The sequence below is a fragment of the Salminus brasiliensis genome, chromosome 24 (genome assembly GCF_030463535.1).
Source record: "Salminus brasiliensis chromosome 24, fSalBra1.hap2, whole genome shotgun sequence".
Classification (NCBI taxonomy): domain Eukaryota; kingdom Metazoa; phylum Chordata; class Actinopteri; order Characiformes; family Bryconidae; genus Salminus; species Salminus brasiliensis.
The window spans coordinates 1,078,550-1,096,049 of NC_132901.1; the positions used below are offsets into that span (position 1 = coordinate 1,078,550).

Consider the following 17,500-nt stretch of genomic DNA (forward strand, 5'->3'; position numbering starts at 1 on the left):
ATCCAATGTCTCTGGACAGTAGAGACAGTTACTCCAATAAAAGCAGGATAAACTCGGGTGTCCCAATACTTTTGTCCATTTAGTGTATAAGATTAAACTGAACTACATGCTTTGTTGCTGCTGTTGGGGGTGGTGGGTTTGCAGAGCTGGCAAACCGGCCTGATTGGATGGCCATATTGGTATATTGGGGGCAGTTTAGGGGTCAGTTTGTGTGAATGGGCCCCAGTGTCTAGGGTGTGGGGTGTTGGGGGGAGGTCCCCCATGGCATTCTGGGTATTATGCCTAAGGGAGCCCTTTAAGAGCTATGAAGAGGGTGAATGAATGCTGAATGTCAGTTATGTAAGAGAGTGTGTGTGTGTGCAATGCGGCGTTATCTCCACCCTTGGGCTACGGGAATGAAAGACAGATTACCACAAGTGTGCACACACACACACACACACACACACACACACACACACAGAGGCCACTTGTGTAAGAGGAATGTGGAGACCTCCTCAATCGTGAAGGGTCAACCTATACATACACTCGGTCGAATCTGAGAAAGAGTGGTTGTTTTCTTCATAAATCTCTTATTTAGAGAATTCTCTGTTTAGCGCCACTAGGGGGCGCTCTCATGAGAAGCCAAAATCAATGCAGCTCTGTGGAGATGCAAAAGTCCTCCTTTCCTCAACAAACGAACGCCACACGAGTGCTTCCAGCTTCAGTTCTTCTGAAGACTTCAACACTGAGCGTTCTGATTAGCTTACCAACCAAGCAGCACTCAGCAGCAGGAAGTTAGCCTATTTACTAGCTTGCTAATGCCTAAAATGTATATCCATTCCAAAAAACAGAAAGACAGACCCTAGTTTTCATTCACATTTAGACATTACACCCTTGTATCTTCTCAAATTCAGTGAGTAAATGACCAAAACATTTTTAGCATGTTAGCATTTCAGATGTTTGGCTCCATTAAACCCCCTACACTTCAGGGTTCTCTTGGACGCTCCCTTTGTGGCTAACTAAGGATGGCAGTGAGGGCGACAAGCTTTGCTTAGCTACTAAGTCAACTCGCCATGTGCTAAACGGTCAGTAGCAGCAATGCTAGCACGCTTCTGCCAAAACCTAATCCAAGTTTACAAGAGCTTTTACAGTATGTCAAACGTTCTTCTACTGTCTCCAACTGAAATGTTGAGACGGCGAAATCTCTTGAGGAACTGACAATATATTTAGCATGCTAGCTTTGTTTTTAGCTGTTTAGCTCCATTTAGCCTCATTCCTTTATTGCTCCATAGTGTTTTGCAGTCAGGTGTAATGGCACATTGCCTTACGAGTCGATGAGCGCCACCTACTTTACTCACCAACCAAGCAGCACTCAGCAGCAGGAAGTTAGCCTATTTACTAGCTTGCTAATGCCTAAAATGTATATCCGTTCCAAAAATCAGAAAGACAGACCCTAGTTTTCATTCATATTTAGACATTACACCCTTGTATCTTCTCAAATTCAGTGAGTAAATGACCAAAACATATTTAGCATGTTAGCATTTCATTCAACACACTAGCAGGAATACTACTAGCCTACCTGCTAGCAAAAATCTACAGTACAAAAAACAGAAGATCACTACTTAGTCTAACAAAGTACAGGATAAAGCATAAAAATAAATGGGAGCCGAGTGAACGACTGGCTAAAAACATACACTATTTGGACAAAAGTATTGGGACACCTGCTCATTCACTGCTTCTTATGCAATCAAGGGTATTAAAAAAAAGAGTTTATCCTGGAGTAACTGTCTCTACTGTCCAAGGAAGAAGATTTTCTTCTAGATTTTAGAGCAGAGCATTGCTGTGAGGATTTGATTGCCTTCAGCGACAAGAATGTCATCATTGGACTTTCGGCTGCTCTGTTAGCCTTTAGCAGTCATGTTTTTGGTACACTGGAGTGAACATGGGAATATGAGGTTGGCAGGCCTTCCCTGGCTCTGGGAGAACTGGCTCGGGTGGAATTCCACTTGGAAAAATGAGGTCTTTGAAGGCTGTTTGTTAATGCTGTCTGTTTTCCATGTTGTCAGCCATGGAGCTTTGGTCATTTCGGGAATGATGTGGCCTTTCAGACTCCAAGAATGATCTAAATGTCGAGTACCAAAAGAACAGCCCTAATTTCTGAAGTCAGGCTTCTCTCTGCACAAACATCTCACCACTAGTGATTTAGGGGCTAATATACAGCTGTAATTGAAAAGCTAACTATCTGTGGAGACGCCCTAGCATATGAGTAAATGGTGTGTGTGTGTGTGTGTGTGTGTGTGGCGAGCTCACACATCGGGTTATTTGTGTGTAAACGCTGTAATTTATAGCTGCCAACACATCATCCGACAGCTATTTCCTCTCATACGTTTGTTTGTTTTGCTTTAGCACTCTTGCACAACTGCTCATACCAAGAGCAATTACTGACGTCTACCACCCTGAGTGTGTGTGTGTGTCCCACAAAACATCTAAAGCAGCTTTCGCAGGTACACTAGGTATTAGGACACCTACACATTCCACCTGCCTCCTTCGTGACATCCCTTTCCAAATCCTCAGGCATTAATATGGAGTTGGTTCCATCATTACGAAGTGTGTCCCAATACTTTTTTTTTTTCATTCCCAGGAGGATTACATGTGTAAGCAGTGTGTGTGCTCTTACATTGATAAATCTGCAGGAAGGTATCGGTGAGCTTGCTGGTGAAGAGCGGCTCGGGCAGGTCTCTGAAGTACTGCTTCAGCATGTCCGCTACGTCGTACGCAGACTGGCCTTCGTAACTGACCCCGCACCCGTCCGTCCCGCACGACTCATTCATCTGCCTGAGCGCCTGGATCCGAGACTTGACCCCCGACTTCCTGAACAGCCCCACCTGCAGGGAGAGATTGACACTAGACGGTAAATTGTGGGCATAAATACAGAATCTGTGTTTGTTTATATTTGTTTTTTTTTGCTACAGTTCTAAGCTAGGCTAGGCTAGGCTAAGCTGTGGGTCGTCATGGTGACGTAAAGCATCCAAAAAAAGCTCATCGAGTTCACAAGCTCTTTCCCAAGCCATCATTTATGTTTGTGGACGGTGCAGTGGAGGGATGCCAGTGTTTCAGGGTGCTCCCATGTCTGTGTTACCTTCTGGCTCTCTCCTTTTAATTAGGCTGTTGTAGTCAGACCTGCCGGAGTCGTCAGACACACTCTCTGATACTGATCAGCGGTTTCTGTTCTCCGTAAATCCATTCTCTTTACCTTCTCTGACTTAATGATCACAGATGGCTGACACAAATGGAGGACTGACCGCCGGGCTCTCCTGCTACTTGCGTCAGACTAGCTGCCCATCCTCCTGGTGCTGCTATCAGCCTACTTGGACTCTTGCTGCTATTATTGCACTACTATGATTATATATAGCTATATAGGGTATATAGGGTGGTACAGTGGCTTTTTATTAATAACTAATAAGTACAGGATGGAGGAGTCTTGGTTCCTCGCCACCGGCGCCGTTGGCTTTCTCGCCGGCTTTTCTTATGTTTTATGATTAGTTGATCTCTTGTCCTATGACTACATTTACCTTTACATTTAAGGCATTTAGCAGACGCTCTTCTCCAGAGCGACTTACAAAAGTGCTTTACTATTTACTCAGCTAGTTTACATAGACTAATCATTCAAGATCCTCTAATCTTAGACTCTACTAAACACAAGTCTATAAGGTGACCATAATACTCTTCTCTTCGCCTGAGTACTCTCAGAAGAGGAGGGTCTTCAGACAGCGAGCATTGGACTCTGCTGTTCGGACACCCAGGGGAAGTTCGTTCCACCACTTCGGTGCAGGACAGTAAAAAGTCTGGATGCTCGTCTTCCGTGGATCTTAAAGGATGGCGGGTCGAGCCGAGCCGTACTTGAAGCTGGAAGGGCTCTTGGCGCTGACGGCTTTTGACCATCGGAGGGGCTGGCTGGTCCAGTCTTGGCTTTGTAGTCCAGAGTCAGGGGTTTGAATCTGATGACATGGGCAGCAGCTACAAGAAGCTACAGTGAAGAGAGAACGCAGCAGTGGAGAGACATGACTGAATTTAGGAACGTTGAAGACGACCCGACCCGTGCTGCTGCATTTTGGATAAGTTGCAGGGGCCTGATGGTGCGAAGAGGGAGACCAGCCAAGAGAGACTAACTGACTGACTAACGTCAGTTGTAAAAATGATATACAAACAAATTAGATTAGATTAGATTAGATTTCTGTTGTGGTCTGCACTGTAGGAACGCTCCTATGCCGGAGTTCTTTCCTTCTCCCGGTGTTGACAGCGAGCTGATGGATCGGTCTCGGGGATTTTGAAAATCCAAACACAGGAAAGAAAGACTTAAACCGCTCAGTGAGAACTCTGGAGTCTGGACTTATATAACCCTGTAGTGTACACTAAACAAAACGGCTAAAAATACGGCTATTACATCACTTATCCACCGTTCTTTCCATGACCTCCCTCGCCCTTTCCCTCTCTCTCTCGCCCTCTCATCCAGAAAAGGAACATGGGGTGTGTGTGTGTGTGTGTGTGGAACCTAGAGAAGTGACTCTCAACAGAGTGTGTTTCCATGCACAGTAGAAGTCGAACGTTCAGAATACACTTCTCTATAAAATTAGGGTTCTCCAATGGTTCTTTAGTAGAGACTGTGGTTCTATATAAACACACACACACATGAAAAAGGATGCCTTGAAGATCGCCTTCGAAGAATCCCTTTGTTTAGTGTGTGTGTGAGAGAGTTCACACACCTGGTCCAGGCACTGGTTGCGGAGGTAGCGCATGGCCTGCTGGATGCCCTGTGGGAGGGGCTGCCCACTCCTCTGGACGTTCACCTGCAGCGGCACGCCGAACACACTCCGGTCCTTAAAGTCCCGCACCTTTGTCCGCTTCATAAACTTCGGCACGGCCCTGCAGAACAGACACACACACACACACACACACTTTAAATTAGAGTCAAGAACATGTCTCGGCTGATCGGTATGCTATGCTTTGTCAGAAACACACACACACTCTCTCTCACACACACACACACACACACACACACACACACACACACTCTCTCAGAGCAGTGTGGCAGGGTTGAACCGTTATGTAAGTCTGATTTCTGCATTGGACCTGAACATCAGTCCACTAATAAGTAGGTGACGTCAGACGGGCTGCGCATGATGCCCAGAATCTACTGAATAACTCAATCATAAGCAGTCGGCTCCACCCACTCCCTTATTTAAAGGGGAAGTTCACCCAAAATCACATCCGATCATCTGATTATCTGATCTCTGTTGATAGATAACAGTCTGAGGTGCTCAGATATCAGGCAGGAAGTGTTTCGAGAGGCTGATATGTGAAATAAGGTATAAACTACCCACTGAAGGATGGTGCAGTACATAGTTACAGTACAGTTACAGTATATAGTTATAGTATAATGTAGCTATAGTATATATACATATAGGGGCACACTATAATTACATATAGATACGTACATACATTACATATAACACATATAGGGGTACATGTGTGTTCTAATTTTGCTTTAAATCGGTGTATAAAAAAGTGTGTGTGTGTGTATATCTATCTATCTATATATATATATATATACTTGTATTACATATAGTACATGTGTGTCCTAAATTATATTGTTTTATACCGTAAAAGTATATATATATTTTGCAGTATATAGTATGATATACAATCATATATGATATTATACAGTTATATTGTATACATATAGGGACAAGCTTTTTAGTGTATATATTTTAAGAAAAATGATATGTAGGGCCATACAATTATTATATGTGGATACTTACATACCTATAATACATATAAGGGTACTAATACTGCAGTAAAACAGTGTATAAAACAGTCTATACACATGCACACACACACATACATACATACAAACGTGTGTATATATATATATATATATATATATATATATATATATATATATATATTTTATGTGAGGGTACATGTGTGTCCTGATATAGTTTTATATCAGTGTATAAAACTAATCTATACACATATGTAGTATATGGTGATGTATAGTATATAATATAGTATATTTATAGTATATATATATATATATATGTGGCACATTAGTGTTATTACATATAGATATGTCCGCACTTATGATATATATAGGGATACATGTGTGTCCTGATATTGTATTAAAACAGTGTGTGTTTGTGTGTGTGTGTGTAAAGGAAACTTCTCGAGGCTGAGGGCAGCTGAAATCTGTTTCCACCTTCCTCAGAAAGAGGATAAACAGAAAGAGATTAGACAATGGTCCCAAACATACACACACACACACACACACACACACACACACACACACACACACTGACACACAGCCTTGAACCTCCTGTTTGTCTCACAGACTGTCAGATTTGTTGCAGTGCTGTTGAATGTGTGTGTGTGTGTGTGTGTGTGTGTGTGTGTGGTGTTTGCTAAACACATATTAGCCTTCTGCCCAGTACGATGTGTAATGGTTTCGTAACAGAGCAGACATGAATGTGTGTGTGTGTGTCACTGTGTTGGTGGCTAAATAACAGCTTTGCCACCACCAAGGGGTTTAGTCCTTTCACAAAGGCACAATAACAGAGGTGTGTGTGTATGTGTGTGTGGCCACTTTATCAGAAACACCTGCACCACCCCAAAAGCCTAATATGTGGACCACCACCCCAATAGCGTAGCATGTAGACCACCATTCCAATAGCGTAGTATGTAGACCGTCACTCCAATAGCCTAATATGTGGACCACCACCCCAATAGCGTAGTATGCAGACCACCAGCCAAATAGCTGAATATCTAGACCGCCACCCCAATAGCCTAATATGTGGACCACCATCCCAATAGCGTAATATGTAGAACGCCACCCCAATAGCCTAATATGTGGACCACCATCCCAATAGCGTAGTATGTAGAACGCCACCCCAATAGCCTAATATGTGGACCACCATCCCAATAGCGTAATATGTAGAACGCCACCCCAATAGCCTAATATGTGGACCACCATCCCAATAGCGTAGTATGTAAACCACCACCCAAATAGACTAATATGTAGACCACCACCCCAACAGCCGAATATCTAGACCACCATCCCAACAGCCGAATATCTGGACACCTGCAATCAGACCCTGACCACTGAAAAATGGAGTAGAGGGGCAGCTAATGAACAGTCCGGCAACAGATGGAGCTACAGCGAACCTACTGCTTATGGTAAACGGCCATGGGTGTAGGTCAACTCGGGGAAATGCAGTCATAGGAATATAATAAGTGAGTCATTCTGTGAATCAGCTGCCATTTTTTATGAGTTTATGATTTTATGGTTTCTGTGCATCCATCAGTTTGACTTACCACCCCGTCGCACCGACTTCTCTGGTCAATAAATAATATACCGTGGCTTTAAATGACATCACAAAGAGGAAGTGGTATCGTTTGAGCCTTGGACAGCGCCCGTCAAGACCAACCCTACCACCCCGTCACACAGAAGTGTTTTTATAGGACCACTGCATGTGACTGGCACAGCTCAGCTGCGGTCTTACCACCCTGTCACGGTTTTCCTGTGAATATGGCCTCCATGTCCCATGTTTGCTCTTGATGAATATGGCTCAAGTGGTACCCAAGGACCAGTGTGGATGTGCGAGAGTGCTGGACTCACCAGCTGAAGCCGTGTTTGTTGGTGGGCGTGTGCTTCTCCAGCAGCGCAGTGAGCTTCAGTAGGCTGTACTTCTGCAGCAGGTTCATCTGCAGCACAGACTGGCAGCCCACCTGCAGCAGCGACGACGTCACGCTCGGCCTGTGGGAACTCTGGAAACTGGGCCAGCGTAGCTTCTGGGGCCTACACACACACACAAACCAGCAAACTTGCTTAACACTCCAAGGTTCCTCGCAGGGACGCGAGCATTCCTTCACACTCATGGTTAACACCTCAAGCTAACATGCTTAGACTTACTCAGCAGTGTAGGACAGGCATTCAACCAAACGATACATGCTCACACACACACACACACTCCAACTGCAGACAACTGGGATTAATTAAGAGCTCATTATAGAGGGTGTGTGTGCTGGGAAGGGTTTATGGAAACCCTGCTGATCCCGCCGGGATGCCATATCCCACAGAGACCAGAGTGCTACATTCAAAGACTTGGTTATGCAAGAGGAGCTGTGCCGACAAGCTCTTTCGTGCTCTCTGTCTTTTTTCTGCAGTAGCCATTTCTGTCTCCCCCGGCATGTCCGTAATCCTGCATGATCCTTAGTCATATCTGGGCAAACAGTGGAGAAGGGCAACTACAAGAGGAGACAAGATTTTGACTTTTGTCCCTGCAAATCGCTGGGAATGGGCGGGAATGCTCCAGAGATGTTTGCATACCTTAAATGGCACCTAAGATTATTGTGTAACCTAGAAAGAGCAAGTCTTGAGCACCGAGGCCCAATCTGGAGTCACACCAGAGACCACCAGAGTGCTACCGTCAAATCTCTGGGTTCCGAGTTGCAGAATCGCCTAGGTGCAAGTCCAAATCTCTGGAGCCTCTGACCTCTGGGGAGCCCCAACCCTAACCCCGACACCTCCCTGCTCAAACGTGATTAGCACTGCACAAGTAAGAATCTAACCTGTTGGTACGAGTGAGCGATGCCCCCACACCGGAGTCTCTGCGCTCTCTGGCGCTGAGCGAGTCGTCCTGTTCACCCAGGGGACTCTCCTGGTCGCTCCCGTTCTCCGCTTCCTCTAAGCGGTTCTGCAACGGGGAGGAAGGACAGGGAGAGGCAGAATCCAGAGCAGAGTCTGAGTCCCCTTCCTCTTCTTCCTCCTCTTCTTCTTCCTCCCCTGGTCCTGATTCCGACCAACCGCTGACCAACCTCTGCAAGTCGGTAACTTGCTCGAGAACCTCCTCCATCTTTGGCTCTTCTTCTTCTTCGTCTCCCTCTGGCTCCTCCTCCTCGTCACCCATTTCAGGGAAGGGCACGTTGTCATAGAAACTCAACCGACTGTCCAGTGAGGTGGAGGAGCCTCGGCGGGGCATGCGGCGGTTGGCGTTGCCGCTGCGGCGACAGGGTCCGCTGTCAGCAAGTGCTTTGGGGAAAGTGCCGGGCTTGTGGCCTTCAGGCAAGTAGAAGTAGATCACCCCACCGTCATCTGCCGTCCTCTCGTGTTCTGCTTGCCTGTCTTCTGATCTTTTGTGGTTTCGCTGGTTGTTCTCAGCGTTCATGTTAGGTCCCGGCCTCCTCCCTCGGTTCCGGTTCTCTAGGTCTTCATTCTTCTGCATCAGAACCAGGCTAAAGGGGTCAAACCCTTCCAGGTACATTCCAGCCCGCTTGGTCGAGCCGGCTGCTGTGCTGTGGCTCCGTGCCCTCGTGACTGGGCTGGGCGTGCTCACGGCACTGCCGCTGCTGGTCTCCGATTGGCTGCTTCCCGTGCTCCCGCTGCTTGTCTGGGTGGAGTAGGAGATGCTGCGATTGCGGTTCCCATTGCGGTCGAGAGTGGCAATGTCAATGCAGTTCAGACGTCGTAGCTTTTCTTCATCAAAGCCCTCCTTCAACACCGGTCCGCCGATCTCCAGCCTGCCCTGGCCAGTGACACCCTTCTTCTTGCGCTTTGAAGCCGTGCTGCTACTGCGCAGTCGCAGGCTCTCCATACGCTTCAGGAAGCTCTTGGCCCTTGAACGGGTACTTTTACCACCTCCACTGCTTCCTGAGATGCTTTTGGCCTCAAACGGGAAGTTTCCATGTTCCAGTGGAGAGGGAATCCCATCAGAAAGGGAATCTTCATTAGCACCAGAGGTCCCTGAAGAGCAGATGCTAGCAACCGAGCTAGCACGGGTAGTGGAGGCTGTAGCGACATTGGAAATGGGGGTAACAGGGCTGGACGGGATAGTGGTGCTGCGTGAGCCTCCACGGCTGCCACTTCCAGCACTGTGCAAGGATCCCACCTCTGGCTGCTCACTCAGATCAGTTAGCACGCTCTCCGAACTAGCGTTAACTCCCTCCCGCAGCAGGGGGCCTCCTGGCAGACGCTTATCCTGGGAGGCAAGAAAGGGTGCCGCAGACACGACGTCCCCTGGTGGAGGCGAAAAGACGTCCAGGTCCAGTTGATCCAGACGAGACCAACGCTTGCTGTCCCTCTGGAAGGTCCAGCGACCACTGATGGCACACGGTTCATCATCATCGGAATCCTCGCTCTGGAAAAAAGCAAGAGAAGAGAATTGAGGCTAGACCAACGACCTTTCTTCTGAAGTTGAGGACAGGTCTACCCTTAAAACCCTGCATGTTCTATGTGTCCTCTGTGTCTTTGGCAAAGGGGACGCCCCCTTTCCGGTCAGGCTTTTATCATTTCAGCAGCAGTGCAGCACACAAGAGAAGGTCTGTGAACGTGATCTAATTTCTGCATGGTTCAAAGCAGTCGGGACAGCCTGAAATCGAATTGCATTAATAAATGTATTACCTCAGAGAGGTTGACCAGGGGCCTACTCGAGGATCATCCGGCCAACAGCACTGACCTTAAAATCCAATGTCCTAACTTCCCCCCCACGGTCTGCTTGACCAGATGACATGGCCAGGGGGAAAAAGCTGTTACTGTGGCTGGCTTAGCCATGTCACAAGAGTCAAATGTCCACCATTCCTCCTGCAAGCTTTACTCTGGGTAATCTATTCCCCCCTCAGGGGATCAACAGGGTGGGGGTTCAGGGGGTCGTCCTCCAGCTGGGTCAGTGGATATGGTCTGGTTCCCTCCCCCCATCAGAACCCAACACCACTAGCAGGCATAAAACTCCTCAGCAGTTCCCTGGGCAAATCAGGAAGCGAGTCCAAGGGACTCCAAAGTTATGGAAGGGTCCCACGAAGGAAATGGGAGCCTTGCATGCTTGCAAACTCCAGAACAAAGTTGACTGGACTAGGGGTTTCTCGTTTTCCAGTTTTCAAAACCAGTAAAGCTGCTATAGTGTTGAATCCAGTGAGGGAAAGTGAAGAACCAGGAGAAAAGAATGTCGACAGAATTTGACTTCTAGGCATGACCAGGATTTGCACCTCCTGGCTGCCGAAGCCAGCTGAGTCAGAGGCGCCTCCTTCACGGCGGCGTCAAGTGTTCGTAAAACTCGCCACGGCCATTATTTTACAGCCCCCGAGGCAAAGCCTTTGATCAGAGCAGGGAAGACCCGAAAGGTTGGCCTGTATTATAGACTGCGTGAAAATCTTCCCATAGAACCAAAACCACAGCTGTGCTCAGGGAGAACTACTCGGGCCGCAGCAAATTAACCCCTTGAACCGAGGGCTTATTATTATTCGGGCAGGAATTTCTAGGGTTTGAAAGATTTGACAGTCGGCGTCGGATTCTGCTGAACGTACAACGCAAAGTTAAGGACGACCATTCGTGGGGAACCTTTTGGGACTTCTAAGCCTTCAGTACGTTTGTACGTTTTTAAGTATCGCCGTCTTTCCCCCTTTTCTCCCATTCCGGTACCGCCTACTGACCCACCCATTCACAGCTCCCCCTAGCACTAGCGATGCTCCTGACACTAGGAGGGTACAGACGTATCCTCCGAGACGCCAGGAGAAGCCAGACACCACCTTATTTCAAACTTGCCTGGTATCCAACACTCTCGGAGGAAAGAACCAGGTCCTAAGAGTGTGCTTCAAGAGGGGAGACAGCGCCATCTACCCACCTGGAGAAAACACTGAAAGTTGTGCTCTCTGACTCCGACCGCTGATGGCACAGTGGCATGGCTCGGGATTCGAACTTGCGATTAGCTCCCGGGCCGCAGTGCTAGCGCATTAGACCACTGAGCCAATCAGAGCCCCTGTTTTCTTCCTATATACTATTGGGTCTCAGATTACAGGACTGGTGGAAACCTGTCCAATCAGGAAGTGTATCAGGTTATGTTTGCTACGAACACGGTTCTTCACTAACGTCCAATCAAGCCCTGAAGGTTTGTGTTTGCTGTTAGCTTTGCGCTAATATACTGTTTGAAATCCCATAGCAGGGCTAGCACAAATTAGCAGTACTGTACAAGTGTGTTTTTCCTTAAGTTCGAAAATCTGCAGCCCCGAGCTTAAAGTTCAAGATCTACATCTAGTCGTCACTGACCGCCACTGCAGACCAGGTACGGCTTCCGAAATATGTAACCGGAAGAACGCGGCCAAAGCAAAGGTCCACTCCGATCACTGATTTAATATTAGCCCACCTGGAGGGCCCCTAGGACGGGACTGCAGGGCCGTCAAGAAGCAAGCGAGCGAGAGAAGCGCAGGGGGCAGGGGACCAGGCACGACCTGGAGCGAGGAGATCAATGCATTCCAGAGATAGCTGGAGCCTGCGGCTCTGAGCGGAGGCACAATCGCTTCCTTAAGATAGCTTCTGACCTCTCGCTTTGACTCGGCGGGCACCGGACGACACCGAGGGGTCATCGGCTTTCATAGCAGAACACACACGTCTGCCTGTCCGACAAGGACGCCATTGTTTGGGACATGCGGAGCGTCTTAAGTGGACATGGAAACCAAGCCGACCGTAAACACGGGGCTCGCCGGGTTCAGTCCCGGCCTCCGTCCTGATTATACACACGCAACAGTTTGTTGCTGCATTCCACACACACACACACACACACACACACATAAACACATACACACACACACACACACATAAACACATACACACACAAACACACATAATCTGAATCGTGGATCAGGGAATGGGTGAGTAAACACACACACACTCATTCTGTAACCGCTTTGACTGACCATCCCATAATGGCGGGGTGTGGAGAACGTCCACTTCCTTTTAGGGTGAAGGAGGAGATTTAAAGGAAGACGAGGACAAACAACAAAGCAGAGAGAGAGAGAGAGAGAGAGAGAGAGAGATACAGAGAGAGAGATGAAATACAGAGAGAGAGAGAGAGAGAGAGATGAAATACAGAGAGAGAGAGAGAGAGATACAGAGAGGGAGAGAGAGAGAGAGAGAGAGAGAGAGAGAGAGAGAGAGAGAGATACAGAGAGAGAGATGAAATATCGAGAGAGAGAGAGAGAGATGAAATACAGAGAGAGAGAGAGAGAGAGATACAGAGAGAGAGATACAGAGAGAGAGAGAGAGATACAGAGAGAGAGAGAGAGATACAGAGAGAGAGAGAAAGAGAGAGAGAGAGATACAGAGAGGGAGAGAGAGAGAGAGACTTCTCTTTTAACTAAAGCAGATAACAGGATGAGAGGTAATGGGAGAGAGAGATGAAATATCGAGAGAGAGAGAGAGAGATGAAATACAGAGAGAGAGAGAGAGAGAGATACAGAGAGAGAGATACAGAGAGAGAGAGAGAGATACAGAGAGAGAGAGAGAGATACAGAGAGAGAGAGAGAGATACAGAGAGAGAGAGAAAGAGAGAGAGAGAGATACAGAGAGGGAGAGAGAGAGAGAGACTTCTCTTTTAACTAAAGCAGATAACAGGATGAGAGGTAATGGGAGAGAGAGATGAAATATCGAGAGAGAGAGAGAGAGATGAAATACAGAGAGAGAGAGAGAGAGAGATACAGAGAGAGAGATACAGAGAGAGAGAGAGAGATACAGAGAGAGAGAGAGAGAGAGAGAGAGAGATACAGAGAGGGAGAGAGAGAGAGAGACTTCTCTTTTAACTAAAGCAGATAACAGGATGAGAGGTAATGGGCGAGAGACCCAGACAGCACCGAGAGAGAGAGAGAGAGAGAGAGAGAGAGAGAGAGAGAGAGGAGGGGGGTTTACACAGACTTACTCTCTTTCTCTGAGGAGTGATTTCCAGCCTCATCAAGGCACACTTGTTCAGAGTGTTCAGTCTCCTACACACACACACACACACACACACACACACACACACACAGAGAGAGAGAAAGGCAGGAATTAGAGAAAGTCACGTTTGAAAAGACCCCTGGGGCCCCTCACAAAACTTTAATCCACAATCATCTGCTCCAACCATCAACCCCCCACCCCCACCCATCCCCACCCACACCCCCACCCAGAGAGAGAGAGAGAGAGAGAGAGAGCCTGACTGATAATGAGCCGCTGAAGGATAAACTCCAGATTACAGAAACAGAGAGAGAGAGAGAGAGAGAGGTAGAGGTAGAGAGAGGGGAGAGAGAGGGTGGGAGAGGTAGAAAGAGAGAGAGAGAGAGAGAGAGAGAGAGAGAGAGAGAGAGGGGGGCAAGAGAGGTAGAGAGAGTATGAAGCCGTTAAGAGCGGCGATGACAAGAACACAAAGGAGACTCACGGCTTATCCTATTCACCACCTGGTTAGGGTCATGTGACCTTCAGTTAGGGGCCTTTAGATGTGTGTGTGTGTGAGTGTGTGTGTGTGTGTGTGTGTGTGTGTGTGTGTCTGCTTCAAGAGGCTTGGCACCACAAAATGGCCTCCAGATGTCTGAGCACTCCAGCTGGGCCGTGCTTGACCCCTCACTCACTTCAGAACCCCCCTCAACTCTCTCTCTCTCTCTCTATATATATATATATATCTCAGCCAATCAAAACTCTGGAGAGGTACCATGTGACTTCGGTTATTAGATCATTGTTTTTTTGGGGGACGGGGGCAGATTCTCAACTTTGAGTCCACGGGGCAGTAGGTCCGCAGGTACACGAGGAGACCCTCTCCTTTGATCTTAAATAGACGGCCGTCGTTGTTTCCACCTGTGTTTTGTTTATCGGAGCCGAAGAAGCTCTTTATGGTGTCGTTCTGGTCAACTACTTTTGGACCGGGAAAGAGGAGAAGTGGACTCGAGAAGACGAATCGAGTGCGAATGTAATTGGGAATGAAATAAGTATTGTAATTAGGTATGTAATTATGTAATTACATTCCAAATACCATGTTAACAGACTGTATATCCGGAGGTGGACAGGCGTTGATAGGTGTTCTGGCAGTGTGAGTGTGTGTGTGTGTGTGTGTGTGTGTGTGTGTGTCTCACCTGCAAAGTGCTTCAATAGCATCCCTGTCCAGAAAGTCGTGATCTCTGGTGACCGACGCGATTTCAATGGGGAACTGACCATCTACAGGGATAGGGAGGAAACCAGGTCATTAAAGGAATTCCACACACACTTCACAACATTCCTGCTTGAACCGAGAACCCTCGAGTCTGAGGTGCGAAACTCTCGGTTCTAGATAAAGGTAGCGATAAACTAGCCGCTATGCTAATTTCCCAAAGTCGAATTTGCCTATTGTCCGCAAACAAAGGGACGAGGGGCCTTCTTAAAAAGAGATTAAAGAGTCAAGGTGTGTGTGTGGGGGGGTGAATTTGGGGGGGGGTGAATTTGTGTCTCCGTCTCACACACACACACACACACACAAACACACCTCTGCTGAAAAGGTAAAGGAAGTGTGTCTTAGGCGCTCAAACAAACACAGCTGCAATGCTAACGGCATGAACAGCAGGAGGGGTGTGTGTGTGTGTGTGTGTGTGTTGAGTGTGTGTGTGTGTGTGTGTGTGTGAGGGCAGGGGGTTAAGAATCACAATAGGTGCTCAAGTAGCCTTTTCTGTCTTTATAAACAGCGTCTCCACTGGATTCACGGCTAGACCACTATTCAATGACTGTTCAATAGGGCGGGAGAGAGACATAGGGACAGAGAGAGAAAGGGTGAAAGAGAGAGAGAGGGGGGGCATTAAAACGTAAGTACTGTTGTGATACAGCGTCAGAAAGCACATAAGCAAGACTGCTAGAGATCACTGAAGACCCGTGTGGTGTGTGAGTGTATGATTGTGATTAGGCCTGCGGTTAGCATCATGCTAATTGGTGTACATAAGCTCCCATTGCTCGTTAGCGACGCCAGGCCAAAGCAGGTGTAAACAGCAGCCGCTTCCAGGCCGAGACGTCCGCTCGGGCCTCTGCCGTGTCCAACAACGAGCGCGTCCAAACCACGGCCTAGCTCGGGGTCCGTCCCTGGGTGGGACGGGGGCGGAGTGGAGGAATTCCTGCCCGGAGTTTTAGAATCGGAGGAAGGTGCCGAACAATGGCTGACTGGAAGCCGAGGCCACGGGCCTCAAAGTGCAGCGGATGAGGTGTTTATTTTGACCCAAGCGCTTTCAAAGAGACTGACCGAGGCCAGCAATCAGCCGCAGGTACAGTTGCAGTGGTCTGCAGTGGACAGCCGCATCTGAAGTACCGCCAGTGGGAGGGGCAGTGGGATGGTGGTGCTCCATCCAGTACTTTTGAATAGGATGGGATGGGGATCCTCCAACACCAGGACCTCAAAAGGAGCAGACGTTTTTCAATGTCCCAATACTTTTGTCCATTTGCTGTGACCTTTAAAGAGGCCCAGACTATTCCTGCTACACCCAAAAGTGGCATGTGGAGAGGGATCCTTCTAGGCTTTCTAGCAATAAAAGAAGTGTAGCTAGCCAGGTGGAGTAGGTGTAGGCTAAGCTAACCAGTGTTTGGTTATGTGCAGTGCTGAACTGATGGATGGGCGGAGTTAGCTTGCTAGCCATTGTCATGGTGGAGAGTCAAAAGGTCCTACCTTCGTAGAGCTGGGCATACTGGGGGAAACCAGCGGCCCGCAGCCACGTACACGCCTCCTTCGCTTCGATTTCTGTGAGAGAACGAAAGAGAGAGAGAGAGAGATTACAAATGAACCAATCATAGAGAGGAACTGTCGGTTCCCGCCCACTAGCTAGAACAAGCGATGCTGCAGGGATGGTGTCGGGAGGGTGCGGCTCGCACTCCCGCAAGGAGCAGTGAGGACGAGGACAAGCGAGGACAAGTGAGGACAGCTACGCTTTCTAGGACTTACGGATGGCTGTGGCATCTACCGACCGTTCACCGATGTGTCAACAGGACCTCCAGAGGAGCACCCAGCAGGGGTTCACAGGGGCTCATTGCCTCCCCACCCCATCACTACTACTACCACCCCCCTCCAGCTGGGTCTCGTACCGTGGTGCTACTTTTCAGGCCGTCCTGCTAAGCAGCAGCCGAGCGCTCGCTAGCCTGGGAACAGCCCTTTTAGAAACCCGGTGCCAAATGGCCAGCGGGCTGTTCCGACTCCCGGAAGCATCGGATTCACACCGGGAGGCGTCGGAGCGCCGGAGAGAACCTGACTCTAGCACCAAGGGCGTCCAAAACTAGAGGACCATCTCACACTAGAGGACCATCTCACACTAGAGGACCTTCTTACACTAGAGAACCATCTCACACTAGAGAACCATCTCAGACTAGAGAACCTTCTCACAATAGAGAACCTTCTCACAATAGAGAACCTTCTCACACTAGAGAACCTTCTTACACTAGAGAACCATCTCACAATAGAGAACCTTCTTACACTAGAGAACCTTTCATACTAGAGAACCATCTCAGACTAGAGAACCTTCTTACACTAGAGACCTTCTCAGACTAGAGAACCTTCTCACACTACAGAACCTTCTTACACTAGAGAACCCGCTCACACTACAGAACCTTCTTACACTAGAGAACCCTTCTCAGACTAGAGAACCTTCTCAGATTAGAGAACCTTCTCAGACTAGAGAACCACACACCTTCACACTAATTACAGAGATAATGAAGTTAATGAGAGTAAGAGAG

At 48.1% G+C, this 17,500-nt stretch overlaps 1 protein-coding gene across 6 annotated transcripts in view; it reads right to left on the reverse strand.

Moving 5' to 3' along the window:
* dlc1 (DLC1 Rho GTPase activating protein) overlaps positions 1-17,500 on the reverse strand; it is a 114,396-nt gene that overhangs the window by 8,201 nt on the left and 88,695 nt on the right. For all 6 annotated transcript variants that reach the window (XM_072669727.1, XM_072669726.1, XM_072669724.1 and 3 more), the window contains 7 exons: positions 16,443-16,514; positions 14,896-14,977; positions 13,716-13,779; positions 8,605-10,169; positions 7,652-7,831; positions 4,743-4,902; positions 2,657-2,864 (listed from right to left, as the gene is read on the reverse strand). In XM_072669727.1, coding sequence (XP_072525828.1) covers positions 2,657-2,864; positions 4,743-4,902; positions 7,652-7,831; positions 8,605-10,169; positions 13,716-13,779; positions 14,896-14,977; positions 16,443-16,514 — 2,331 coding nt within the window. The remainder of the gene's footprint in view (positions 1-2,656; positions 2,865-4,742; positions 4,903-7,651; positions 7,832-8,604; positions 10,170-13,715; positions 13,780-14,895; positions 14,978-16,442; positions 16,515-17,500) is intronic.